Source organism: Coregonus lavaretus, assembly GCF_964263955.1.
Source record: "Coregonus lavaretus genome assembly, chromosome: 28".
NCBI lineage: Eukaryota > Metazoa > Chordata > Actinopteri > Salmoniformes > Salmonidae > Coregonus > Coregonus lavaretus.
Genome location: NC_140015.1, coordinates 17492146 through 17520141, shown reverse-complemented (window position 1 = coordinate 17520141; position 27996 = coordinate 17492146). Strand labels below are relative to the sequence as shown.

The following is a 27996-nucleotide window of genomic DNA, read 5'->3' as shown; positions in this document are numbered from 1 at the left end:
TAGACACCGTGGGTGTCTTACCTTCCTGCTTACCTTCCGGCTGTACCGCATGTAGGGCATCAGCGGCTTGTCTGGCGGTTTGGGTGGCTTGGGAACAGTGATTCCTGAGGAATTCTGGGAAAGAGAGCCCAACAAAAGATCAACAGGTCAAACCAATGCACATAGTTATACAGAAAACAACACTAACATAACACTTATTTACCACTATGAAAAAGGGGCACAACTGAAAATCTGCTTTAAGTGAAGCTTTTAAGGAGACTCATTCCAAAATGTTGCACCTTCTTTTTTGGATAGTATTTCATGCATAGCTGGTATGTAGAGGACAAATGATTGCCCTCTCAGTGTTGAATATTAGAGGGCTGTAAGTCAAATGAAAGCATCTATCAGTTTTGGCTGCCCTGTGATTAAACACCAACCAGTATGAACCTCTGACATGCCAAGTCATGAGCCTTGGATGGACGGGGCAACATGCTGCTGCTCCCTAGCAGGCTGTACAAGCAGGGGAGGGGCATGTCAGAGAGGCAACCGCTCTAACATGATATGATACGTTTGCATCAAGAGGAGTGGGACAAGATGAGGGGAGCTGGTGACACTTCTAACAAACAATCACGTGGTTGGTGGGTCATCAAGTTGAGCATCACATCAGTTGGGAGTAAGATGATCGTGAATGTTTTACAGAAGATTATAGGATGACTTTGGGGAAACTACTGACCTCACTTGACCATCAGCTGTTTTTGTTGTACCTTTTATCCCCAAAAAAATAAATATTTTCTGCATGTTAATGTTTTTGTTTGTTTTTTCACTCTTCTAGTATTGTACCAAACACTTTTGAATGGCGGTTATGGATCAGATGATGCTTCATTTCTCTTTTCTCCCAATTATCCTTGTCTCAATCAGGGAATAGCCAGCCTTACTCCTTGGGCTCTAGCCCTGGATGGCATTGGTCCTACCATTACCCTGTTGTTGCTGCCGGTATTCCCTCCCAGCCTGTAGTTGTTGTAGGCCAGATGGCTGTATGGGTTGTACCCCACAAACCCAGGGGTGTTGGGCACTTGCTGATGGAGACAAATGAGACAAAACACAAATGAGAAATGACACAAACAAAGGGGAGGGACCAAAAAAAATGAAAAGGAGAGTTTTGGGGGGGTAATGATTTGCATAGCATAGTCATGCAAAAGCAGCCATCTTGAAAACAAAGCTACGCATATGGTCATTGGCTTGTTTTGTCATAGGAGCATCTCAAAAGAAAAATATGTAAAAGAGGGAGGTAAAAGCTGGTAACTGGCCAGTTCTACTTCCATCTATTGATGTTCAAAATGTATAGCAGCATGTGATTTAAAGTACCAGTCAAAAAAAAGTTTGGACACCTACTCATTCCAGGGTTTTTCTTTATTTGTTACCATTTTCTACATTGTAGAATAATAGTGAAGACATCAAAACTATGAAATAACACATGGAATCATGTAGTAACCAAAAAAGTGTTAAACAAATCAAAATATATATTTGAGATTCTTCAAAGTAGCCACCCTTTGCCTTGATGACAGCTTTGCACACTATTGGCATTCTCTCAACCAGCTTCATGAGGTAGTCACCTGGAATGCATTTCGATTAACAGGTGTGCCTTGTTAAAAGTTAATTTGTGGAATTTCTTTCCTTCTTAATGCGTTTGAGCCAATCAGTTGTGTTGTGACAAGGTAGGGGTGGTTTACAGAAGATAGCCCTATTTGGTAAAAGACCAAGTCCATATTATGGCAAGAACAGCTCAATAAGCAAAGAGAAATGACAGTCCATCATTACTTTAAGACATGAAGGTCAGTCAATCAGGAACATTTCAAGAAGTGCAGTCACAAAAACCATCAAGATCTATGATGAAACTGGCTCTCTCATTAGGACCGCCACAGGAAAGGAAACACAGCGTTACCCCTGCTGCAGAGGATAAGTTCATTAGAGTTAACTGCACCTCAGATTGCAGCCCAAATAAATGCTTCACATAGTTCTGATCTCAACATCAACTGTTCAGAAGAGACTGCGTGAAATCAGGCCTTCATGGTCAAATTGCTGCAAAGAAACCACTACTAAATGACACCAATAATAAACAGAGACTTGCTTGAGCCAAGAAACACGAGCAATGGACATTAGACCGGTGGAAATCTGTCCTTTGGTCTGATGAGTCCAAATTTGAGATGTTTGGTTCCAACCGCTGTGTCTTTGTGAGAGGCAGAGTAGGTGAACAGATGATCTCTGCATGTCTGGTTCCCACCGTGAAGCATGGAGGAGGTGTGATGGTGCTTTGCTGGTGACACTGTCGTGATTTATTTAGAATTCAAGGCACACTTAACCAGCATGGCTACCACAGCATTCTGCAGCGATACGCCATCCCATCTGGTTTGCGCTTAGTGGGACCATCATTTGTTTTTCAACAGGACAATGACCCAACACACCTCCAGGCTGTGTAAGGGTGATTTTACCAAGAAGGAGAGTGATGGAGTGCTGCATCAGATGACCTAGCCTCCACAATCACCCGACCTCAACCCAATAAGATGGTTTGGGATGAGTTGGACCACAGAGTGAAGGAAAAGCAGCCAACAAGTGCTCAGCATGTGGGAACTCCTTCAAGACTGTTGGAAAAGCATTCCAGGTGAAGCTGGTTGAGAGAATGCCAAGAGTGTGCAAAGCTGTCATCAAGGCAAAGGGTGGCTACTTTGAAGAATCTCAAATATATTTTGATTTGTTTAACACTTTTTTGGTTACTACATGATTCAATTTGTGTTATTTCATAGTTTTGATGTGTTCACTATTATTCTACAATATAGAAAATAGTAAAAATCCTTGAATGAAAGGGGGTGTCCAAACTTTTGAATGGTCCTGTAGATGAAGGGAGAATATTTTTGTCTGAGCCACATGCTTGCAAATGTGTTCACAGAACAGCCTGAGCTAATATGTATGTGATGTCCTGCAGCCCAACTGTACATTACTGACCTAATGTTGTTGATTGTATAGAAGACCCACTCCCCCTGGCATTTGGAGAAAATGGGAGGACTGGTGTTGGATGGTGTGTGATACTTACAGTTGTAGGGGCTGGGGTGGGGGGAGGTGCATATGATGGCCTTTCTGTGTAAAATAAAAGTGAAGACCATTCAAACATACAAAACAAAAAGTGTAAATTGGACTCCCTGTATCAATTAAGTTCTATAATGCTTTTAACGTTTAACCTTTATCTAAACCTACATGTCAGTTCTTTCGGTCCCATGTACTCATGAATAACAGTTTTTACAATACAGGGCACAGATTTCTTTAAACTGGTGAAAATCCACAACCAATGTCGCTTTTTAGTCTGTTTGTACGCTTGAGGGGAGGATTCACCATGCAGTATTTTCATTTGGTCCCTCTTCATTTTTTGGGGGTCATTTAGCAGATGCTCTTATCTAGAGCGACTTACTGGAGCATTAGGGTTAAGTGCCTTGCTTAAAGGCACATCAAGAGATTTTTCACCTAGTCAGCGCAGGTATTTTAACCAGCGACCTTTCTGTTACTGGCCCAAGGCTCTTAACCGCTAGGCTATCTGCCGCCCCAATTCAAAACAAATTGACATAAATATCTCCTTACTTGACATCTTCGCTGAGGGATTGTGGATTTCAAGCTATTCTCGTCATTGGCGCTGTAATAAAAACATTGAGCTTGTTATAGGCAAATAATAATAACAATGCCAAAAATGGCTAGTGCTGCCCAGTGCCAGATATTAACAGATTATGGCATGTTGGAAGCATGCTGAACTCTAAAGACAGTGGGATTCACACTGTTGTTGGCTCCATGAATACAATGTAAGCTGCATACAAAACATGGTGTAATTTCTTTAAAATATGAAATAACCTACTTTAAAGCACTTTCTATACCGAAAGACTAGCTCTCGTCCATGCATGCGGCTCGTCAGATCCGACGTAAACTCATGGACCAGATCTAGTGGCGGTATAGAAAATGCTCAAAAATTACTTTATTTCGTATTTGGGATAAATGGCACCCTACGAATACAGAAAAAGTTATCCAGAACCCTAGTAACATCTCTACTTTCATAAATTAAGAAAGTATAGTGAAGCTTGTCATGAACGCAGAGCCTCATACTGAGCCAAGTAAGTTATCATTAGTTGTCATCGCGGCGATGTGAACAGAGCAAACTAGCAACTGGAAGGAGGCGGTAGACCGTGTTGAAACTGGCCTATCAATTTTATTTTGTTTCTGTCAAAATTGCGTCAGGCGTATAACACTTAGATTGAATTATTAACCAATTGCAATGCTACGATACTAGTACTTGACTAGAGACAGATGCAAATACGAGATGCCAGTGTGTGAGAGAATCTAGCCGACAATGCCAATGACGCAATTGTTGGAAAAGGGCGAGGAGTGGCTGTTAGTACTAAAACAGAGCTAGCCGCATAGCCCGAGAGCTAGTAGCTAGTTAACTATTTACAAACGATGGACGCTAACGTTAGTTCAACATCCAAACTAGCCAGCAAACAAAGCTACAAAACACAGCCAGTTAGCTAATCTAGGAAGCCGAGTTAACGTTAATAGCTAACAGTTAGCTAGCTCTGAAACCCTTCTCCATATGTAGGGTTTTCAGCGGTTACATTCGCCCACATTTGGCTCCATGTGAACTACAATTCCGACGCTGTGTTTGAACGTTCAGAAAAGTCAATAGCCACTCCTTGAAACCAATTTTCGAAACATATGCTGATATGCCCCTTATCTTTCATATGAGTGAGAAATAATCTTTCAAATACAAAATACACTTACTGTAACAGTATTGCACAGATCCATAAATTGTATGTTTCTCCAGTTGAAGAACTACACTTCCTTCCCAGTTACGCTTACATAGGCGTTCGAAGCAAGCTAGATAGCTAATTAGAACAGGTGGCCGCCTATGTTTTCCGTCTGGCTTCCGTAAACAAGAGATGGATTGGAGATTTGGCCTTGTGGGAACACTAACCCTATAAAAGAGGTGTGTAGTAATTTAATATTTTATTATTTGAAAAGTATTTCAAGCGATGGGTGTTACTGCTTAGAGCAAGCGTCGGGGCTCTTAACAAAACCTCCCCTAGTCAGAAGATATCGTTAATATGCGCTAAAGCAGTTAGCGTCTGAATGGGGTCACAGTTAGCTAGCTAACGTTAGCTAAGCCTTGCCTGCAAGTAAATACATATATTATTTATTTAGTTTGAATGGAAATACAATTATATTAAGTTGTGAAATTATCTCCACATCCATCTGACCTTTTGGAAAAGTAAAATGCAAAACTAGGGAAAGGATATACACTTGAAAATGAACTCACCCCGAGCTCCTTTCTTTGTTCCCTCAACAGCGCGTCTGTAATTTTTTTCGCTGGTTAGCGAAAGGATTAAAACCCTATTTCGTAGAACACGCCGTCTACTGTTTCGGAGAGGAACAGCCGTTCTGCAACCAGTGAGTTAATGTGCTTTATCTTTGCTTACCGCTAGGTGGTTGCAGAACACCGCCACTAATTTTATAAAAATAAAATAAAATGTATTGGTCACATACACATGGTTAACAGATGTTATTGCGAGTCTAGCGAAATACTTTTGCTTCTAGTTCCGACAGTGCAGCAATATCTAGCAAGTAATATCTAACAGTTCCACAACAAAAACCTAATACACACAAATCTAAGTAAAGGAATGGAATTAGAATATAGAAATATATGGATGAGCAATGTCATTATCAGAGTGGCATAGGCTAAGATGCAATAGATAGTATAGAATACAGTATATATATATGAGATGGTTAATGTGACTAGTGTGACTAGTGTTAAAGTGGCCAGTGATTTTCAAGTCTGTATGTAGGCAGTAGCCTCTCTGTGCTAGTGATGGCTGTTTAACAGTCTGATGGCCTTAAAATATAATACGTTTTTCAGTCTCTCAGTCCCAGCTTTGATGCACCTGTACTGACATTGCCTTCTGGATGATAGCGGGGTGAACAGGCAGTGGCTCGGGTGGTAGTTGTCCTTGATTATCTTCAAACTGCTTTTAGGTATTGCATGGCTGCCTTTGGTCATGGGTTGAGCAAAGATAAGACAAAACTGAACTTAGGTCAGCTCTCGATCCCATACTGTTATTGTTGAAGTTGAAGCACAGACAGACAACTTAATCTGATTGTCCTCCCCTCCTCAAGATGTTTCACACAAATGTTTCACCGAACACATAAAAAGGGTATGCTTGAGATTCGAGCTCAGTTAAAGTTATTTAGCCTTTATAAAGCCCTGTAACTTAGTAAAGTACAGTTTAAGTTCACTTGTATAACAGCACCACTTCTTGACCAAATTGAGGGCGAGATGTGTGGGAGTACGTCCCCAGAGCTTCCATGTTGCTGTGAGTGACCTGGATATGTATTAGCCTTCTCCGTTTTATTCAAAGGATTGCTGCTAGAGTGCATCCCCAGAAAGAAGCAGACAGACTGGGGTAAGCCCTAATAATGAAGGGGAGCTTTTCTCCAGAAGACCAGACATCTAGGCTGAACCTCTCGTGTATGTGTTTACCAACACCAAGGCGCAAAATGTCCCCATGCGTGTTTACTTAGGTCTTTTTACATTCTCACTGTCCTGTGAGCTTAATGAAGATGCCATATTTCTGAGTACTATATTATGTTTCTGCTCAAGGTTTGAATGGTGCCACTTTTGTGTGTGTGTGTGATGAGTCTGTGGAAGAAGGGGAACTGGGATTTGTCTCCACTTGACATGGTTGCACAGAGACAGACGGATGCTGTCAGATGTTGAAAAATTAATTTCCAATATGGAGTGTCCTTTCCCAGGGGTCTTAAACCTCCTTTCCCACTTCTCCATTCTGGCTAGACTGTATTGAGAGAATGTGCTGTTCTTACTCTGTCTGTACTTTTTCAAACTGCTCCAAAAGGAAACATCCCCCAAGAACATAGCAGAGAGCAGAATGCAACACTTTTTTCAATGGTTCTGTGCTTATTTTTCAAGCCAGCAGCTGCATCATAGTCTCTCATCAATATTTCATTTATTTTCAGTCAATCATGAAACCACCAGTATCCTTCAGGATTGTCAAGTCGTTAAAACATAGCTTTATGATGAGGACTTGAAACCGTAGTACAATTATACTAAAATGTAGGCCTACTTGCAGTGTATAGAACTAATATGGTCCAAAGATAGCGACAAGATATGACTTGAACATAAATATGAATTATGAATATCTCTGTATGAGATTAATATATCTGTTGTCTGAGGAATGCCATAGTGACCATGAACACCAATCACCTGCACACAGACATGCATGTTGAAGAATAATGAATATTAATTTCCGGAGGCACAGATGGTGTAGTAAAATAGGTTGCTAGGTAACGCTAGCTGACCGAAGCTGGGGCTCCTGCAGATAATATATCTGATGAATGCCTATAAGATTTCTCTTTGAGAGAGAACATATACACTGAACAAAAATATAAACACAACATGCAACAATTTCAGATATTTGACTGAGTTACAGTTTATTTTAGGAAATCAGTCAATTGAAATAAATGTATTAGGCCCTAATCTATGGATTTTACATGACTGGGAATACATATATGCTAGTTAGTCACAGATACCTTAGAAAAAAAGGTAGGGGCATGGATCAGAAAACCAGTCAGTATCTGGTGTGACCACCATTTGCCTCATGCAGCGCGGCACATCTCCTTCGCATAGAGTTGATCAGGCTGTTGATTGTGGCCTGTGGAATGTTGTCCCACTCCTCTTCAATGGCTGTGCAAAGTTGCTGGATATTGGCGGGAACTGGAACACGCAGTCCTACACGTCAATCCCAAACATCCCAAACATGCTCAATGGGTGACATGTCTGGTGAGTATGCAGGCCATGGAAGAACTGGGACATTTTCAGCTTCCAGGAATTGTGTAGAGATCCTCGCGACATGGGGCCGTGCATTATCATGCTGAAACATGAGGTGATGGCGGCGGACAATGGGCCTCAGGATCTCGTCACGGTATCTCTTTATTCAAATTGCCATTGATAAAATGCAATTGTGTTCATTGTCCGTAGCTTTACCTACTGGGACATAATCCCACCGCCACCATGGAGGACTCTGTTCACAACGTTGACATCCGCGCTCGCCCACTCAACGCCATACACAGTGTCTGCCATCTGCCCGGTACAGTTGAAACCCGGGATTCATCCGTGAAGAGCACACTTCTCCAGCGTGCCAGTGGCCATCAAAGGTGAGCATTTGCCCACTGAAGTCGGTTACGACGCCGAACTGCAGTCAGGTCAAGACCCTGGTGAGTACGAGCATGCAGATGAGCTTCCCTGAGACAGTTTCTGACAGTTTGTGCAGAAATTCTTCGGTTGTGCAAACTCACAGTTTCATGGGGCTGTTTGGGTGGCTGGTCTCAGACGATTCCGCAGGTGAAGAAGCCGGATGTGGAGCTGGGCTGACGTGGTTGCACGGGGTCTGCGGTTGTGAGGCCGGTTGGACGTACTGCCAAATTCTCTAAAACATCGTTGGAGGCGGCTTATGGTAGAGAAATGAACATTAAATTCTGTGGCAACAGCTCTGGTGGACATTCCTGCAGTCAGAATGCCAATTGCACGCTCCTTCAAAACTTGAGGCATCTGTGGCATTGTGTTATGTGACAAAATTGCACATTTTAGAGTGGCCTTTTATTGTCCCCAGCACAAGGTGCACCTGTGTAATGATCATGCTGTTAAAAGCTCACTAACAGGGATGTAAACAAACTTCTGCATAAAATTGGAGAGAAATAAGCTTTTTGTGCGTATGGAACATTTCTGGGATCTTTTATTTCAGCTCATGAAACATGGGACCAACACTTTACATGTTGCAGAAAAAACGAAGGAAGGGAAGTGCTGCTAAGGTACACAATAGTAGATTTTGGTAGACAGAAGGTGCTCTTTGGTAACAGGGGTAAATTGGTCATCAAAAGAAAGGAGGACCAAGGCACTCTTCATATAATTAATTAAAATGCCTTTATTTGTATGGCATGTTCAATGGAAACAACGTTTTAAAAAACTCTGACACGTTTCGGCTGCATGGCCTTCGTCAGGGAGTACAAAAATATGATAATACAATGTCCTTTACATGTTGCGTTTATATTTTTGTTCAGTATATCTGTTTTTTATATCTTTAGGCAAAGTGGTATTATCATACAGAAACAGTACATGTGTGATCTTTTGTTTAGACAAAGACTTCAGCCACCCAAACCATGGACTGTCTCTCTGCTACCGTCCAGCAAGCGGTACCAGAGAATCGGATCTTGGACCAATAGGCTCAGGGACTGATCTATCCCCAACAATAAGACAGTTGAATAGCTAACCAATGGCTACCCGGACTATCTGCACTGCACTCTCACAGGGCTTGATCCACACACTCACACTGACACTCTCACACTAACTTACACACACACATAACACACACATACACACGCATACTGACACCATACACACGCACACACACATGTACACATACACTCAGAAAAAAAGGTGCTAAGTAAACCATATAGGGTTCTTCAGTTTGTCCCCATAGGGGGATCCTTTTTGGTGCTGGGTAGAACACTTTGCAGATGGTTCTACCTAGAACCCTCTATGTGGGGTTCTTCAAAGAACCCCCTGTATATGGTTCTACCTAGAACCCTCTATGAACGGTTCCACCAACCTTATTAGCCTTTAAAATTAAATGATTAATGCAATACTTTACATATCATAAGGCCTTTCTTTGAGGGCCTAGTTATACCCCAACAGTGGTGTTAGGAAACTCCTGGTTTACAGGCCACATCAGCCCTGCAAGTCACATTATGCTGGCTTGCAAAGTGATGTGTTATTCCTATTGGAATCCAGCCAGTTAGGATATCCAACAGGTGGAATTGTTAAATCACCTGCAACCTGCATTCAGAATGACTGCCAGGGTAGGGAAGATTGAGTACTGGGACTACCTTAATCATCTAAACTTGAACAACCATCTCAATAAATCAAATTACTAATAGATTGGATTAGTTTAGAAAACTGTATGTTATTTATCTTTGTGTAGCATGAAATTAATCAACCAATCAATGTACATGAAAAACACAGATAACAGTAAAACAAACAATTCTTAAAATCTCTCTGCAATAGAGCATGCTGGGAAATATTATATATGGTTCTATGTAGAACCCTTCTTGCCTTCCAAAAAATCATCAAATAACCCTGTCTTCCAAAAACGGTTATCAGGATGTTAAAGGTTCTAGGTAGAACCCTTTGCCTTACAAATAACCCTTGTCTTCCAAAAAGGGTTCTTCAGATCAAAATGGTTCTTAGTAGAACCCTATCCCTCCGCAAAGAACCCTTTTGGAACGATTTTTTCTAAGAGTGTACAGTCATCGTATACGTAAGCTGCTGCTACTTCCGTTTTTTACTCTTATTATTATTTATCCTGATGCCCAGTCACTTTACCCCTGCCTACATGTACAATGCCTTCAGAAAGGATTCACACCCCTTGACCTTTTCCACATTGAGATTCTGTGTCACTGATATACACACAATACCCCATAATGTCAAAGTGGAATTATGTTTTCATACATTTTTACAAATTAATAAAAAATGAACAGCTGAAATATCTTCAGTATAAGTATTCAACCCCTTTGTTATGGCAAACCTAAATAAGTTCAGGAGTAAACAGTGGCTTAACAAGTCACATAATAAGTCGCATGGACTCAGTGTGCAATAATAGTGTTTATCATGATTTTTGAATGACAACCCCATCTCTGTACCCCACACATACAATTATCTGTAAGGTCCCCCAGTCGAGCAGTGAATTTCAAGCACAGATTCAACCAAAGATCATGGAGGTTTTCCGATGCCTCGCAAAGAAGGGCACCTATTTACATTTACATCATTTAGCAGACGCTCTTATCCAGAGCGACTTACAAATTGGTGCATTCACCTTATAACCAGTGGGATAACCACTTTACAATATGTTTTTTATTTATTTTCTTCATTCTTTGGGGTGGGGTAAGGGGGTTAGAATGATTACTTTATCCTATCCCAGGTATTCCTTAAAGAGGTGGGGTTTCAAGTGTCTCCGGAAGGTGGTGAGTGACTCCGCTGTCCTGGCGTCGTGAGGGAGCTCGTTCCACCACTGGGGTGCCAGAGCAGCGAACAGTTTTGACTGGGCTGAGCAGGCCAGAGGTGGATGAATGCAATGCCCTCGTTTGGGTGTAGGGACTGATCAGAGCCTGAAGGTACGGAGGTGCCGTTCCCCTCACAGCTCCATAGGCAAGCACCATGGTCTTGTAGCAGATGCGAGCTTCAACTGGAAGCCAGTGGAGTGTACGGAGGAGCGGGGTGACGTGAGAGAACTTGGGAAGGTTGAACACCAGACGGGCTGTGGCATTCTGGATGAGTTGTAGGGGTTTAATGGCACAGGCAGGGAGCCCAGCCAACAGCGAGTTGCAGTAATCCAGACGGGAGATGACAAGTGCCTGGATTAGGACCTGTGCCGCTTCCTGTGTAAGGCAGGGTCGTACTCTCCGAATGTTGTAGAGCATGAACCTGCAGGATCGGGTCACCGCCTTGATGTTAGCGGAGAATGACAGGGTGTTGTCCAGGGTCACGCCAAGGCTCTTCGCACTCTGGGAGGAGGACACAACGGAGTTGTCAACTGTGATGGCGAGATCATGGAACGGGCAGTCCTTCCCCGGGAGGAAGAGCAGCTCCGTCTTGCCGAGGTTCAGCTTGAGGTGGTGATCCGTCATCCACACTGATATGTCTGCCAGACATGCAGAGATGCGATTCGCCACCTGGTTATCAGAAGGGGGAAAGGATAAGATTAGTTGTGTGTCGTCTGCGTAGCAATGATAGAGGATATGACAGAGCCAAGTGACTTGGTGTATAGCGAGAATAGGAGAGGGCCTAGAACTGAGCCCTGGGGGACACCAGTGGTGAGAGCACGTGGTGCGGAGACAGATTCTCGCCACGCCACTTGGTAGGAGCGACCGGTCAGGTAGGACGCAATCCAAGAGTGAGCCGCGCCGGAGATGCCCAACTCGGAGAGGGTGGAGAGGAGGATCTGATGGTTCACAGTATCAAAGGCAGCAGACAGGTCTAGAAGGACAAGAGCAGAGGAGAGAGAGTTAGCTTTAGCAGTGCGGAGAGCCTCCGTGACACTGAGAAGAGCAGTCTCAGTTGAATGACCAGTCTTGAAACCTGACTGGTTTGGATCAAGAAGGTCATTCTGAGAGAGATAGCAAGAGAGTTGGCTAAAGACGGCACGCTCAAGAGTTTTGGAGAGAAAAGAAAGAAGGGATACTGGTCTGTAGTTGTTGACATCAGAGGGATCGAGTGTTGGTTTTTTGAGAAGGGGTGCAACTCTCGCTCTCTTGAAGACGGAAGGGACATAGCCAGCGGTCAAGGATGAGTTGATGAGCGAGGTGAGGTAAGGGAGAAGGTCACCGGAGATGGTCTGGAGAAGAGAGGAGGGGTTAGGGTCAAGCGGGCAGGTTGTTGGGCGGCCGGCCGTCACAAGTCGCAAGATTTCATCTGGAGAGAGAGGGGAGAAAGAAGTCAAAGCATAGGGTAGGGCAGTGTGAGCAGGACCAGCAGTGTCATTTGACTTAACAAACGAGGATCGGATGTCGTCAACCTTCTTTTCAAAATGGTTGATGAAGTCATCCACAGAGAGGGAGGAGGGGGGGAGGGGGAGGAGGATTCAGCAGGGAGGAGAAGGTGGCAAAGAGCTTCCTAGGGTTAGAGGCAGATGCTTGGAATTTAGAGTGGTAGAAAGTGGCTTTAGCAGCAGAAATAGATGAAGAAAATGTAGAGAGGAGGGAGTGAAAAGATGACAGGTCCGCAGGGCTGCCCGTAGCCCTGTTCTGTGAGCTCGCAATGAGTCGACAAGCCACGGAGCAGGAGGGGAGGACCGAGCCGGCCGGGAGGATAGGGGACATAGAGAGTCAAAGGATGCAGAAAGGGAGGAGAGGAGGGTTGAGGAGGCAGAATCAGGAGATTGGAGGGAGAAGGATTGAGGAGAGGGAAGAGATGATAGGATTGAAGAGGAGAGAGTAGCGGGAGAGAGAGAGCGAAGGTTGCGACGGCGCATTACCATCTGAGTAGGGGCAGAGTGAGTAGTGTTGGAGGAGAGCGAGAGAGAAAAGGATACAAAGTAGTGGTCGGAGACTTGGAGGGGAGTTGCAGTGAGATTAGTAGAAGAACAGCATCTAGTAAAGATGAGGTCAAGCATATTGCCTGCCTTGTGAGTAGGGGGGGACGATGAGAGGGTGAGGTCAAAAGAGGAGAGGAGTGGAAAGAAGGAGGCAGAGAAAAAATGAGTCAAAGGTAGACGTAGGGAGGTGGAAGTCACCCAGAACTGTGAGGGGTGAGCCATCCTCAGGAAAGGAACTTATCAAGGCGTCAAGCTCATTGATGAACTCTCCAAGGGAACCTGGAGGGCGATAAATGACAAATGGCTGGCTAAATATTGGTAAATGGCACAAAAAAAAAGCAGACATTGAATATCCCTTTGAGCATGGTGAAGTTATTAATTACACTTTTGATGGTGTATCAATACACCCAGTCACTATAAAGATACTGGCGTCCTTCCCAACTCAGTTGCCGGAGAGGAATGAAACCGCTCAGGGAGTTCTCCATGAGGCCAATGGGGATTTTAAAATAGTTACAGAGTTTAATGGCTGTAATAGGAGAAAACTGAGGATGGATCAATAATATTGTAGTTACTCATCAATACTAACCTAAATGACAGAGTGAAAAGAAGGAAGCCTGTACAGAATACAAATATTCCAAAACATGCATCCTGTTTGTAATAAGGCACTAAAGTAATACTGTAAGAAATGTGGCAAAGAAATTAACTTGTTGTCCTGAATACAAAGCATCACTGACTACCACTCTTCGTATTTTCAAGCATGGTGTTGGCTGTATCATGTTATGGGTATGCTTGTTATCGGCAAGGACTAAGGAGTTTTTTTAGGGTTAAAATAAACTGAATAGAGTTAAGCACAGGCAAAATCCTAGAGGAAAACCTGGTTCAGTCGGCTTTCCAACTGACACTGTGTCACGGATCCCCCCGGTACTGCTGCTCATTCCGTTCACCAGCTCCGGAGGTCTACGTCACCGGTCTTCAAGGCGTCACTGACCTGGATCATTACCACCAACCCCGGACTGTCTTGTCTCATTACGCACACCTGGTTCCCATTTCCCCTGATTAGTATGTGTATATATGTGCCCTCTGTTCCCCATTGTCCTTGTCGATTATTGTCCCATGTCCATTGGTCTCATGAGTACCGTGTATTGTGCTCTTGTTATTACGGGTCTCGTCCCGTGTATTGTTTAGAGGTTTACACCTCACTCTTTTGTTTGGGTTACATCCCTGTGCTATATAAAACTCAGCAAAAAAAGAAACGTCCTCTCACTGTGAACTGCGTTTATTTTCAGCAAACTTAACATGTGTAAATACTTGTATGAACATAACAAGATTCAACAACTGAGACATAAACTGAACAAGTTCCACAGACATGTGACTAACAGAAATGGAATAATGTGTCCCTGAACAAAGGGGGTGGGGGGGTCAAAATCAAAAGTAACAGTCAGTTTTTGGTGTGGCCACCAGCTGCATTAAGTGCTGCAGTGCATCTCCTCCTCATGGACTGCACCAGATTTGCCAGTTCTTGCTGTGAGATGTTACCCCACTCTTCCACCAAGGCACCTGCAAGTTCCCGGACATTTCTGGGGGGAATGGCCCTAACCCTCACCCTCCGATCCAACAGGGCCCAGACATGCTCAATGGGATTGAGATCCCGGCTTTTCGCTGGCCATAGCAGAACACTGACATTCCTGTCTTGCAGGAAATAACGCACAGAACAAGCAGTATGGCTGGTGGCATTGTCACGCTGGAGGGTCATGTCAGGATGAGCTTGCAGGAAGGGTACCACATGAGGGAGGAGGATGTCTTCCCTGTAACGCACAGCATTGAGATTGCCTGCAATGACAACAAGCTCAGTCCAATGATGCTGTGACACACCGCCCCAGACCATGACGGACCCTCCACCTCCAAATCGATCCCGCTCCAGAGTACAGGCCTCGGTATAACGCTCATTTCTTTGATGATAAACCCGAATCCGACCATCACCCCTGGTGAGACAAAACCGTGACTCGTCAGTCAAGAGCACTTTTTGCCAGTCCTGTCTGGTCCAGCGACGGTGGGTTTGTGCCCATAGACGACGTTGTTGCCGGTGATGTCTGGTGAGGACCTGCCTTACAACAGGCCTACAAGCCCTCAGTCCAGCCTCTCTCAGCCTATTGCGGACAGTCTGAGCACTGATGGAGGGATTGTGCGTTCCTGGTGTAACTCGGGCAGTTGTTGTTGCCATCCTGTACCTGTCACGCAGGTGTGATGTTCGGATGTGCCGATCCTGTGCAGGTGTTGTTACACGTGGTCTGCCAATGCGAGGACGATCAGCTGTCCGTCCTGTCTCCCTGTAGCGCTGTCTTAGGCGTCTCACAGTACGGGCATTGCAATTTATTGCCCTGGCCACATCTGCAGTCCTCATGCCTCCTTGCAGCATGCCTAAGGCACGTTCACGCAGATGAGCAGGGACCCTGGGCATATTTATTTTTGTGTTTTTCAGAGACAGTAGAAAGGCCTCTTTTGTGTCCTACGTTTTCATAACTGCACCGTTCCACAGGTGCATGTTCATTAATTGTTTATGGTTCATTGAACAAGCATGGGAAACAGTGTTTAAACCCTTTACAATGAAGATCTGTGAAGTTATTTGGATTTTTACGAATTATCTTTGAAAGACAGGGTCCTGAAAAAGGGCTATTTCTTTTTTTTGCTGAGTTTATATATACGTGTTTGTTTTGGGCTTCGTCCCCGTCGTTTTTCATGACGTACCTTGTGTTGGGTGGAGTAATAAATACCCCTAATACGTATTCCTGCGCCTGTCTTCTAATCATTATACAACGTGACACACTGGGAGACAAATTCACCTTTCAGCCACACAATAACCTAAAACACTAGGCCAATTATACACTGGAGTTGCTTACCAAGACGACATTGAATGTTCCTGAGTGGCCTAGTTAAAGTTGACTTAAATTGGCTTGAAAATCTATGGCAAGACTTGAAAATGGCTGTCTAGCAATGACCAACAACCAGAGCTTGAAGAATTGTAAAAAGATTAAAGGGCAAATATTGTACAATCCAGGTGTGCAAAGCTTACAGAGACTTACCCAGAAAGACTCACAGCTGTAATCGTTCCCAAAGGTGATTCTAACATGTATTGAGTGAGTTGAATACTTAGTGTTTTATTTTCCATTTAATTAAAAAGAAAAATTATTATTTTCCTTCCACTTTTACATTAGAATATTTTGTTTAGATTGTTGACAAAAAAATGACAATTCAATCCATTTAAATCCTACTTTGTAACACAACAAAATGTGTAAAAATTCAAGGGGTGTGAACACTTTCTGAAGGCACTGTACATACCTACAGTGAGGGAAAAAAGTATTTGATCCCCTGCTGATTTTGTACGTTTGCCCACTGACAAATAAATGATCAGTCTATAATTTTAATGGTAGGTTTATTTGAACAGTGAGAGAAAGAATAACAACAAAAAAATCCAGAAAAACGCATGTCAAATGTTATAAATTGATTTGCATTTTAATGAGGGAAATAAGTATTTGACCCCCTCTCAATCAGAAAGATGTCTGGCTCCCAGGTGTCTTTTATACAGGTAACGAGCTGAGATTAGGAGCACACTCTTAAAGGGAGTGCTCCTAATCTCAGTTTGTTACCTGTATAAAAGATACCTGTCCACAGAAGCAATCAATCAATCAGATTCCAAACTCTCCACCATGGCCAAGACCAAAGAGCTCTCCAAGGATGTCAGGGACAAGATTGTAGACCTACACATGTCTGGAATGGGCTACAAGGCCATTGCCAAGCAGCTTGGTGAGAAGGTGACAACAGTTGGTGCGATTATTCGCAAATGGAAGAAACACAAAAGACTGTTAATCTCCCTCGGCCTGGGGCTCCATGCAAGATCTCACCTCGTGGAGTTGCAATGATCATGAGAACGGTGAGGAATCAGCCCAGAACTACACGGGAGGATCTTGTCAATGATCTCAAGGCAGCTGGGACCATAGTCACCAAGAAAACAACTGGTAACACACTACGCCGTGAAGGACTGAAATCCTGCAGCGCCCGCAAGGTCCCCCTGCTCAAGAAAGCACATATACAGGCCCGTCTGAAGTTTGCCAATGAACATCTGAATGATTCAGAGGAGAACTGGGTGAAAGTGTTGTGGTCAGATGAGACCAAAATCGAGCTCTTTGGCATCAACTCAACTCGCCGTGTTTGAAGGAGGAGGAATGCTGCCTATGACCCCAAGAACACCATCCCCACCGTCAAACATGGAGGTGGAAACATTATGCTTTGGGGGTGTTTTTCTGCTAAGGGGACAGGACAACTTCACCGCATCAAAGGGACGATGGACGGGGCCATGTACCGTCAATTCTTGGGTGAGAACCTCCTTCCCTCAGCCAGGGCATTAAAAATGGGTTGTGGATGGGTATTCCAGCATGACAATGACCCAAAACACACGGCCAAGGCAACAAAGGAGTGGCTCAAGAAGAAGCACATTAAGGTCCTGGAGTGGCCTAGCCAGTCTCCAGACCTTAATCCCATAGAAAATCTGTGGAGGGAGCTGAAGGTTCGAGTTGCCAAACGTCAGCCTCGAAACCTTAATGACTTGGAGAAGATCTGCAAAGAGGAGTGGGACAAAATCCCTCCTGAGATGTGTGCAAACCTGGTGGACAACTACAAGAAACGTCTGACCTCTGTGATTGCCAACAAGGGTTTTGCCACCAAGTACTAAGTCATGTTTTGCAGAGGGGTCAAATACTTATTTCCCTCATTAAAATGCAAATAAATGTATAACATTTTTGACATTCGCTTTTCTGGATTTTGTTGTTGTTATTCTGTCTCTCACTGTTCAAATAAACCTACCATTAAAATTATAGACTGATCATGTCTTTGTCAGTGGGCAAACGTACAAAATCAGCAGGGGATCAAATACTTTTTTCCCTCACTGTACCTCAGCTACCTCGTACCCCTGCACATTGATATAGTATATTGGTGTACTTATACTGTACTTAAATTCATTCTTGTGTTTTATTTCTCGTGTTTTTAGCTTCTAATTTTACTCTGCATCGGTGGGAAAGAGCTTGTTAGTAAGCATATCACTGTAAGGTCTACACCTGTTGTTGTATTTGTTTCGTTGCCACAAAACTTATTTAATGAGAAATACATTGCCCAGGAGAGAGCGCGCACACACGCACAGTCATGTACACACACGCGCACGCACACACACACACAAAAACCCACATTGCCTGTAATGCCATACACAGCTCTGAATCGAAAATGAGGATAAATAATTGATAAGGGACGTCTTGTGACTGCTTAATAAATTTGCTGACAAATCATGTCCCATGCTCTATTCAGTGCTAGACAATATACAATTCTGAAATTTTGAAAATGTATGTACTCACTAACTGTAAGTCGCTCTGGATAAGAGCATCTGCTAAATGACTAAAATGTAAATGTAAACAGCATATACTGTATAGGCCTTATGTAAAGTGTTATTTTATCTTTGATAATTCTCTGGAACATGTTTATTGGGCTGCTAACATTGAAATAAACAGAGTGAATGAACATTGTAAACAATTAAACAGAGAAAAGGCAAATGGACCAAAATGGCTAGAAAAGTTTTGCACATACAGTATAAAATAATGGATCTCCCAAGTGTTTCCTGACTATGTGTCCTGAACAGGAACATCTCTTGCCCTGGTGTTTTACTGGGGCCCAGAGTTTAGGTCACATGGTCAGGAAATGTTTCTGCATTTGTGACATTTATTCACACCTTTTGCTTGTGACATGATTATGTAGAAGCTTTCATCACCAGAAGAGCACCCTCTTATCAGATTCAGATTCTTAGCTTGTTGTTAGATCTGATGGAATGCTGTTGGTATCAAAACACATTATCGTTGTATCTGTGATTACATTTAGCTGATTTCAAGAAGTGTTGGTCCTTTGGGAACTCAAGTGAATCTGATGATGTCATAAAATAGGTCCTCATTGTCTCCACTGCAGAGGTCGGTAAACGGCTGAGCCTGCTGAATTTCCTTACAGCTCATTTCCATAAGCTCTGTAGAAGAATTCCTTTTGTGCAGCCTTAAAAGGTACACTTTTGAATCTTTCCTTCTCTTACTTTGCAATCTCAAACATATTCAAAGAGTTTCAAAGCAGTCTCTCTGCTAATAATGTAGTCTTTCCACACTGAAATAAAGTATTGAGAATCAGGATCCCATATTTCGTTTTTATCCTGTTGTATGGTACAGTATGTTCATCTTCTTCTTACTTCAGAAGCCACTGGTTTACTGGAAAGAGAACAAAGAGATGTGGAGGTTAGAATTAACTGCTTGAACTGGAAACACAAAGAAAATGCTTGAGACTTAGAACCTACAAAGAACCTGTTAATTTTGAGGGACGAGGCAGTTCTCTACAGACATCTCAGAACTATAGAAGACTGAGCCAACATACACTCAGGCCAGTTTATTAGGTACACCCATCTAGTACTGGGTCAGACCCCACTATGCTTCCAGAACAGCCTGAATTCTTTGGGGCATGGAAACATTGATCAATTGGCATCAAGGGACCTAACGTGTGCCAGGAAAACAGTATATTGGATTTCTAAAAACACAAACCGGTTTCAGAATACAGTATGTGCAGTTTATATTATTATGACAAACTTCTTTCTCACTGTCTGTTTTTACCAATACCTGCATTTTACCATACCCGGAAAGTTTCAAGTATCTGTGTTAATTGAATAAAGCTCCTAAACACATACATTCACACACACCTCGATACTGGGGCCTCAGGGCACGGTTGTTGGGGCAGTCCCGGCCCTGCTTGCTGAAGTTGATGTTGGTGCGGATACAGCGCTGTAGGAGAGGCTGGGCGGGCCTCGTGTTGTCACTCATACTGAGGAATATCTTATACGGCTCATTCTGACTGAGCAGTCGCAGAGAATGCATCTAAAGAGATGGAGTGAGAGAAAGAGGGAAAGATGGACAGATAAGCTTTATGGTAAAGAATCTACACAGTCTCAAATACTGCCAACTATTGAGTAACTTCTGACTAACATGAGTTCATGTTATTATTGAGTCTATGATAGAGAGTGAGTTACCTGCATCTGTGTGACGTACACAGGTTTGTTCATGAGGATCCAAGTGGCTGTCTCAAAGCAGGGTGGGGTAGTCATGGAGCCTTCGTATGTTATAAAATGTGTAGTGTCTGGATATAGATCTGCTATGTTGAGCCCCATGAGTAAGAATGCATCATCTGGAGGTGGACCAAAACAGAGGTAATCAGATTCATACTGTACCATCCTCAACACTTTATACACTGTATTACAGAATAATAATAATAATACATTTAATTTGTATAGCGCTTTTCATTACAGTGTTCTCTCAAAGCTCTACATAGGCAAAAATAATAATGATAATAAAATACAAATTACAATAAAAACATCATACATTTAGAATCAAGGCAGGAAATAGCAATAGTAGGCTAGTTGCTAAAATAACTTTCCAGATTAGGACTATAAGAAAGACAGTCTGTAGAAATGTGTTTAAAGACCCGTTTTAAAAGTTCAGATTGACGGAGCGGCTCTCAAATGGTCAGGGAGAGCATTCCATAGACGAGGGGCAAAGGAGCAGAAGGCTCCCCCATAGTACGGAGACGTGTCTTAGGGACCTGAAGCAGTGGTGAGTTGCTGGAGCGGAGAGCGCGAGGTGGCTCATTGATAGAAATGAGGTCGCTGATGTAGGTGGGAGTCAATCCATTCAAGGCTTTAAACACTAGGTTGAGGATTTTAAAGTAAATCCTATGGTCGACCGGTAGCCAGTGGAGTTCAGCAAGGATGGGGGTGATGTGGGCTGACTTCTTGGTCCTGGCAGGACTCTTCTGGAGAAGTTGTAGCCTCTGAAGTGATTTGGTTGAAAGGCCCCCGAACAGAGCATTGCCGTAGTTGATCCGGGAGAAGATGAAGGCATGGACGAGTGTCTCTGCATCTGGCTGGGAGAGCGATGGTTTGAGCCGGGCAATGTTTCTTAGATGGAAAAACTATGTTTTGCAGATATGTTTTATATGGGCATCAAAGGACCGAGAAGGATCAAACTTAACTCCCAGGTTAGAGATGACAGAGGACAGATGGATGACTTGACCGTCACTAGTAGGGCAGATGTTTCCAGCACTGGTGACCTGCTTGGGTGTCCCAATAAGCACAGCCTCAGTCTTGCTGCTGTTCAGCTGGAGGAAGTTATCTTTCATCCGTGCCTTGATGTCATCTAGGCAGCTGCCAAGTTTTGCTAGGGCTGAGATGGTGTCCGGATTGATGTAAATATATACTTGGGTATCGTCAGTGCAGCAGTGGAAATTAATGTTATATTCTCTGAGGATTTGGCTGAGAGGGAGCATGTAGATTAGGAATAGAATAGGCCTCAAAAAGGACCCCTGCGGGACACTGCATGTGACTGTAGACTCCTCCGATCTGGACTCTCCAATCGTGATGTATTGCTTCCTATTGGAGAGGTAGGAGGAGAACCAGTTCAGAGCATTTCCAGAGACTGCAGTGTGCTCTCTGAGATGCTGCAGGAGGATGTTGTGGTCAGCAGTGTCAAAAGAGCAGGAGGCTCTTGATCCAGATTCTGCAGCTATCAGTAGGTCATTGGTAACTTTCACCATAGGCTGTTTCGGTTCTGTGCAAGGACCGGAAACCACACTGGAAAACTTTGTTCAGCTGATTGGAAGACAGATGGGATTGAAGCTGGTTTGCATCCACGTTCTCCAGTACTTTTGATAGGAAGAGGTTGGAGATGGGCCTGTAGTTGGATAGGAAGTCCTGGTCAAGGTTGGGTTTCTTCAGTAAGGGGGTGACTGCAGCTGTTTTGAAGAATGATAGTACCTCCCCGGTCAGCAGGGACTTGTAATACAGTATAACACCCAATTATTATAGTAATGGGATACAAATAAAAGGATGATTAGTGATTTATTTAATGTAATTAGTTTAATTTAATTAAATTAATAAAAATTAAATTAACCAGACTTAATGAAGAGCATCAAACTGAAAGAAAAGAGAGTTTGGGTAGAGGCTGTTAATGATAACCATAGCAATGTTACAAAATTGTTGTCTTTAAAGAATGCCAATTTTCGATCAGCTTGGAGCATTCTGAAAGTGCAAACAGGAGATGAATCAAACATTTCTCAGGGTTGGGGGCGGTTTCTATTGTTACACATCTTATCTATTGAACCAGGAGGATCACATTGGCAATGTAGCTGATTCATTCAGTAGTTGGAATGAATTTCACTCAATCTCTGATTAAGTCAATCTCTGGCAACCTTCCAATTAGCCAAATTAATTCAGTTGCTAGATATTCTTTTTATGCCGGATCCAGAAATGGAACGGACTACTAGTCTTTTAGCCAGACATCTGTGACTACTGTAGATTTGACAATGTGTGTGCATAACCCACACATCTTAAATGGCTGAGGATGCTTACGTTTGTATGTTATTCTCGTGATGGTGTCTCTGTTCAACATGCGATTCAGGAATACATTTGGAGACTCAGATATCTGAGAGGGAAGAGATGTAAAGGAACATAAAATATTCAGCATACGCAGCACAGTCCCATGAAATTCTGAATAAAGACCACTGTCACTACAATAAACCACAGAGAAGGAGATTGTCTGCATCAAGCACAAACTGACCTTTATGAATATGGACACAATTGCTATGCCATTGGGGCTCTTGGCTGCCTCACTGTAGTTGGCATAGAGTTCCTGGTTGTAGTGTATAAGTTGCACCTGTAAGTGAGACGAGATAAAGACTAAACACAGTGAGCCCTTCATTTCCTGGTGTTAGACCATGTGAGATAGAAAGTGATTTTGTCTTGCACATGAAAGCATTATGTCAGATTAAACTAATTTTATCCATCCAACCAGCACTCGAAGATAAACTCAAGAAATTCAGGAATGTTTTGCTTTGACACTTATCTGCTCTGTAGTTTTCTAATTTAGAAAAGGATTCAGCTCTAATTATCTAGGCAGGCGCTTACTTTTGGCAACAGATCTTCCTCACTTAAAAATGGTGATTAAGGACTGGAAAGTGTTAGCCAATTCTCATTTAAATCGTGACAGACAAACTCCGTATGGCACCTGATAAGTTTACTGCTTTTACTTTCTTGTCATTCTAATATCGCCCTCCTCCACTAAAAAAACCCACTACCACTAAAAACTCTTTGCCACTTGTCGGTCCAGCCTTCAATTACACTGTTAGGATGCAGATTGCTGTTGCTCTTCTACCCCACCCTTCAAAGGCCCTGTACATGAGATTAGTGGACTGAGTGATAGAGGTAGTTCAGCATATTTTATCATTATCCATTGTTTGAGAAAATCTTCCACACAAACAAGCCTTGGTAGGGCTGTGTAAAGCAGTGAAGCCTTAACTGTAATGCAAGTTTGATTCAATTGAGCCCTTAGTCAAATGAAAGCAGTGGATTGGGTTGTTTATAGACACAACAAAGATAAAGATAATCCCTCTCGGCTCATTGGCTCGTTCTCTCTCACCTCTGCAGGGAAGGTCTGTCCATTGAGCAGGTGCTCCGAGCCCTGGCTGTCCTCGCTGCCGAAGTGCAGGCGGATCTCCTCCAGCCGGTGACTGTAACCCAGAGGTCCACCGGAGATGTTCACCAGGTGAGCCTTGTCTGGCCGCAGTGACACGTGGCGCCCTGTGTTGTACATGGTGCCTCCCATCTGCACAGAGAGGAAAGAGAGGAGTCAAGTGAGGTCTCACCTGAAAGACCTCTACAAAAATATAAAACACAACATGCAACAATTTATATAGTCCCGTGTAGCTCAGTTGGTAGAGCATGGCGTTTGCAACGCCAGGGTTGTGGGTTCGTTTCCCACGGGGGACCAGTATGAAAAAAAAAAAATATGCACTCACTAACTGTAAGTTGCTCTGGATAAGAGTGTCTGCTAAATTACTAAAATGTAAAATGTAAAATATAAAGAAAATCAGTCAATTGAAATAAATTCATTAGGCCCTAATCTATGGATTTCACATGACTGCAAATACATATATGCATCTGTTGGTCACAGATACCTTTAAAAAAAGGTAGGGGTGTGGATCAGAAAACCAGTCAGTATCTGGTGTGACCACCATTTGCCTCATGCAGCGCAACACATCTCCTTCGCATAGAGTTGATCAGGCTGTTGATTGTGGTCTGTGGAATGTTGTCCCACTCCTCTTCAATGACTGTGTGAAGTTGCTGGATATCGGCGGGAACTGGAACACGCTGTCATACACGTCGATCCAGAGCATCCCAAACATGCTCAATGGGTGATATGTCTGGTGAGTATGCAGGCCATGGAAGAACTGGGTAATTTTCTGCTTCCAGGAATTGTGTAGAGATCCTTGCAACATGGGGCTGTGCATTATCATGCTGAAACATGAGGTGATGGCGGCAGATGAGCGGTCTTGCCACAGTATCTTTGTACATTAAAATTGCCATTGATAAAATGCAATTATGTTCGTTGTCCGTAGTTTATGCCTGCCCATACCATAACCCCACAGCCACCATGGGGCACTCTGTTCACAACGTTGACATCAGCAAACCGCTTGCCCACAGGATGCCATACACGCAGTCTGCCATCTGCCCGAAACAGTTGAAACCGGGATTCATCTGTGAAGACCACACTTCTCCAGCGTGCCAGTGGCCATCGAAGGTGAGCATTTTCCCAATGAAGTCTGTTACAACACCGAACTGCAGTCAGGTCAAGACCCTGGTGAGGATGATGAGCACGCAGATGAGCTTCCCTGAGACGGTTTCTGACAGTTTGTGCAGAAATTCTTCAGTTGTGCATACTCAGTTTCATCAGATGTCCGTGTGGCTGGTCTCAGATGATCCCGCAGGTGAAGAAGCCAGATGTGGAGGTCCTGGGCTGGCATGGTTACACGTGGTCTGCGATTGTGAGGCCGGTTGGATGTACTGCCAAATTCTCTAAAACGACGTTGGAGGCGGCTGATGGTAGAAAATGTACATTACATTCTCTGGCAACAGCTCTGGTGGACATTCCTGCAGTCAGCATGCCAATTGCACGCTCCCTCAAAACTTGAGACATCTGTGGCATTGTGATGTGTGACAAAACATTTTTTTTTAGTGGCCTTTTATTTTCCCCAGCTCAAGGTGCACCTGTGTAATGATCATGCTGTTTTATCAGCTTCTTGATATTTCATACCTGTCAGGTGGATGGATTATCTTGGCAAAGGAGAAATGCTCACTAACAGGGATGTAAACAAATGTGTGCACAAAATTTCAGCTCATGAAACATGGGACCAACACTTTACATGTTGTGTTTATATTTTTGTTCAGTGTAATTCTTTATCATTTTTTATTTTTTATTTTTTTATTTCACCTTTATTTAACCAGGTAAGCCAGTTGAGAACAAGTTCTCATTTACAACTGCGACCTGGCAGTTGTACATTTCCATTATGGGTAGGGAGAAAAAAAAACGTACGCTCCAATTGCAGTTTCCCATTACTGCAATGTAAAATTATTATAATATTCCTCAGGCTCATAATCACAGAATAATCATTTGGCATCGGCTGTAGGCCTGCAGTAAAGGTGGATTAAAATCAAAAAATGAGAAAATCGTCTTCCAAATCTAATTTCATTAAGGAAGCAGGTGAAATTAATAATAAACTAACTGAGAAACCAACTCTCACATTGTTTGAAGTGACACATCGAAATGCCCAACAGGTAAAGGAAGACTTTCAAAGCTTTGTTACATTCTTTCATATAAAACTCGGATAACATCAATACTTATAATGAAATGAGAGGGAGTTAAGGAGGAAAAGGGAAGGGAGAGACTTCAGTGTTATGCCCATGTAGATCATGATGGAGTCATTTATCATAGGGGGATCCACTTAGTTCATTTATACAAAAAATACTGCAGATGATTAAATGAGGTAGGAAAAGCAATATATTTCACCTGACACATGTTTTTTAATAGCCCTTTAAACAGGGGCCCTTTCTACTCTTTCTACTTAGTGCATAATGCATGTAATCAAATTAGCAAAATGGTGAGAGCTGAAAGTTAATTCAATTCCTCAACACTGTTATGTATTAGACCAAATCTTCCACTGACACCTATTCTAATTACCAGGCAAAAGAAGCACTCCGCAGGCACTGAGCTGGAACTGAGCTGGAACTATGTCACACTCTGGCTCCAGGACTTGTGTATTTGAGCCAGGGTGTATGTTGTTTTGTTGGGTTTTGGGTGATGTTCTATGTTCAGTCGGTGTACTGAGGACGTTACGGATCGTGTTTTGTTTTGTCGTTATTTCAACATTAAAGTCATGTTCACTCCCAACGCTGCGCTTTGGTCCTACTTTATTGGCGATCGTGACAGAAAAACCCACCACAACGAGACCAAGCAGCAGTTGGATAACGGGTGGTGGAGCCAGAAGAGCGAAGGTTGGGAGAGGACTATGGAGGCCTGGTCCACCGAGAGGAGAGACCCCCAGAAAATTTTTAGGGGGGGGCTCACGACGTCGGGGCAGAAGGTGTACGGCCCGGAGGAGTGCAAGAGGTTGGCAGATATGGCCGCCAGTTTAAGGGGGCCACTGGTTACGAAGGGGATGGAAAGTGTGGAGGCACGGCGAGAGGTACTGGGGGGTGTTTCCAGTCCGGTCCGGCCCGTTCCTGATCCCCGTGTAGGGCCAGGGGTGTGTGTCCCCAGTGCGGTTCTGCCTGTCCCTGCTCAACGCCCCGAGCCTACGGGGTGCGTCGTCAGCCCTGTCCAGCCAGAGCCGTCCGCCAGACAGGATCAGCCAGAGCCTTCCGCCAGACGGGATCAGCCAGACGGGATCAGCCAGAGCCTTCCGCCAGACAGGATCAGCCAGAGCCTTCTGCCAGACAGGATCAGCCAGAGCCTTCCGCCAGCCAGGATCCGCCAGAGCCGTCCAGCCATGAGCAGCCAGATCCGTCAGCCGGCCATGAGCAGCCAGATCCGTCAGCCAGCCATGAGCAGCCAGATCCGTCAGCCAGCCATGAGCAGCCAGATCCGTCAGCCAGCCATGAGCAGCCAGATCCGTCAGCCAGCCATGAGCAGCCAGATCCGTCAGCCAGCCATGAGCAGCCAGATCCATCAGCCAGCCATGAGCCGTCCAGCCAGGATCCGCCAGAGCCGTCCAGCCAGGATCCGCCAGAGCCGTCCAGCCAGGATCCGCCAGAGCTGTCCAGCCGGGATCCGCCAGAGCTGTCCAGCCGGGATCCGCCAGAGCCGTCCAGCCGGGATCCGCCAGAGCCGTCCAGCCGGGATCCGCCAGAGCCGTCCAGCCAGGATCCGCCAGAGCCGACCAGCCAGGAGCCACCAGAGCCGTCCAGCCAGTATCCGCCATTCAGCCTGGTACTGCCCCTTAGTCCGGTACTGCCCCTTAGTCCGGTACTTCCCCGTAGTCCGGTGCTGCCCCTTAGTCCGGTGCCGCCCCTTAACCCAGTGGGGTGTAGTTGGGGGGTGGTAATGTGGAGGAGGCTAGGGAAGCGGGTGGTGACTAAGGTGGGATGGGGACCACGACCAGGGGCAGAACCGCCACCGTGGACAGACGCCCACCCAGACCCTCCCCTAGACTGTATGCTGGTGCGCCCGGAGTTCGCACCTTTAGGGGGGGGTACTGTCACACTCTGGCTCCAGGACTTGTGTATTTGAGCCAGGGTGTATGTTGTTTTGTTGGGTTTTGGGTGATGTTCTATGTTCAGTCGGTGTACTGAGGACGTTACGGATCGTGTTTTGTTTTGTCGTTATTTCAACATTAAAGTCATGTTCACTCCCAACGCTGCGCTTTGGTCCTACTTTAT

General features: G+C 44.1%; 3 protein-coding genes across 8 annotated transcripts in view; 1 reads left to right on the top strand and 2 right to left on the bottom strand.

The window, feature by feature from the left end:
- Nucleotides 1-5387, bottom strand: part of LOC311104185 (SWI/SNF-related matrix-associated actin-dependent regulator of chromatin subfamily E member 1-like) — an 8354-nt gene extending 2967 nt beyond the window's left edge. Inside the window, exons 1-6 of one of the 6 annotated variants that reach the window (XM_084145886.1) lie at nucleotides 5327-5365; nucleotides 4792-4985; nucleotides 3607-3658; nucleotides 3068-3111; nucleotides 957-1055; nucleotides 22-114 (exon numbers count right to left, since the gene is read on the bottom strand). In XM_084145886.1, the coding sequence (XP_084002012.1) occupies nucleotides 22-114; nucleotides 957-1055; nucleotides 3068-3111; nucleotides 3607-3613 (243 nt within the window). In that variant the 5' untranslated portion in view covers nucleotides 3614-3658; nucleotides 4792-4985; nucleotides 5327-5365. Of the gene's footprint in view, nucleotides 1-21; nucleotides 115-956; nucleotides 1056-3067; nucleotides 3112-3606; nucleotides 3659-4791; nucleotides 4986-5326 lie in introns of those variants that run through there. The other 5 variants (XM_084145888.1, XM_084145885.1, XM_084145887.1 and 2 more) reach the window with 5 other exon arrangements.
- LOC311104187 (uncharacterized protein) lies at nucleotides 5357-27996 on the top strand. Its single transcript, XM_084145890.1, has 3 exons — nucleotides 5357-5457; nucleotides 23710-23827; nucleotides 26303-27996. The coding sequence occupies exon 3, from the start codon at nucleotides 26427-26429 to the stop codon at nucleotides 27660-27662; it is 1236 nt and encodes a 411-aa protein (XP_084002016.1). The 5' UTR covers nucleotides 5357-5457; nucleotides 23710-23827; nucleotides 26303-26426; the 3' UTR covers nucleotides 27663-27996.
- LOC311104189 (carbonic anhydrase-related protein 10-like) overlaps nucleotides 18913-27996 on the bottom strand; it is a 37159-nt gene continuing 28075 nt past the window's right edge. The window contains exons 4-9 of the mRNA XM_084145892.1: nucleotides 23702-23887; nucleotides 22844-22939; nucleotides 22636-22708; nucleotides 20263-20417; nucleotides 19936-20110; nucleotides 18913-19453 (exon numbers count right to left, since the gene is read on the bottom strand). Coding sequence (XP_084002018.1) covers nucleotides 19431-19453; nucleotides 19936-20110; nucleotides 20263-20417; nucleotides 22636-22708; nucleotides 22844-22939; nucleotides 23702-23887 — 708 coding nt within the window. The 3' untranslated portion in view covers nucleotides 18913-19430. The remainder of the gene's footprint in view (nucleotides 19454-19935; nucleotides 20111-20262; nucleotides 20418-22635; nucleotides 22709-22843; nucleotides 22940-23701; nucleotides 23888-27996) is intronic.

What these genes read in the sequence shown, in the direction of transcription:
- LOC311104187 (XM_084145890.1), top strand. Translation starts at nt 26,427, where the DNA reads ATGTTCAGTCGGTGTACTGAGGACGTTACGGATCGTGTTTTGTTTTGT.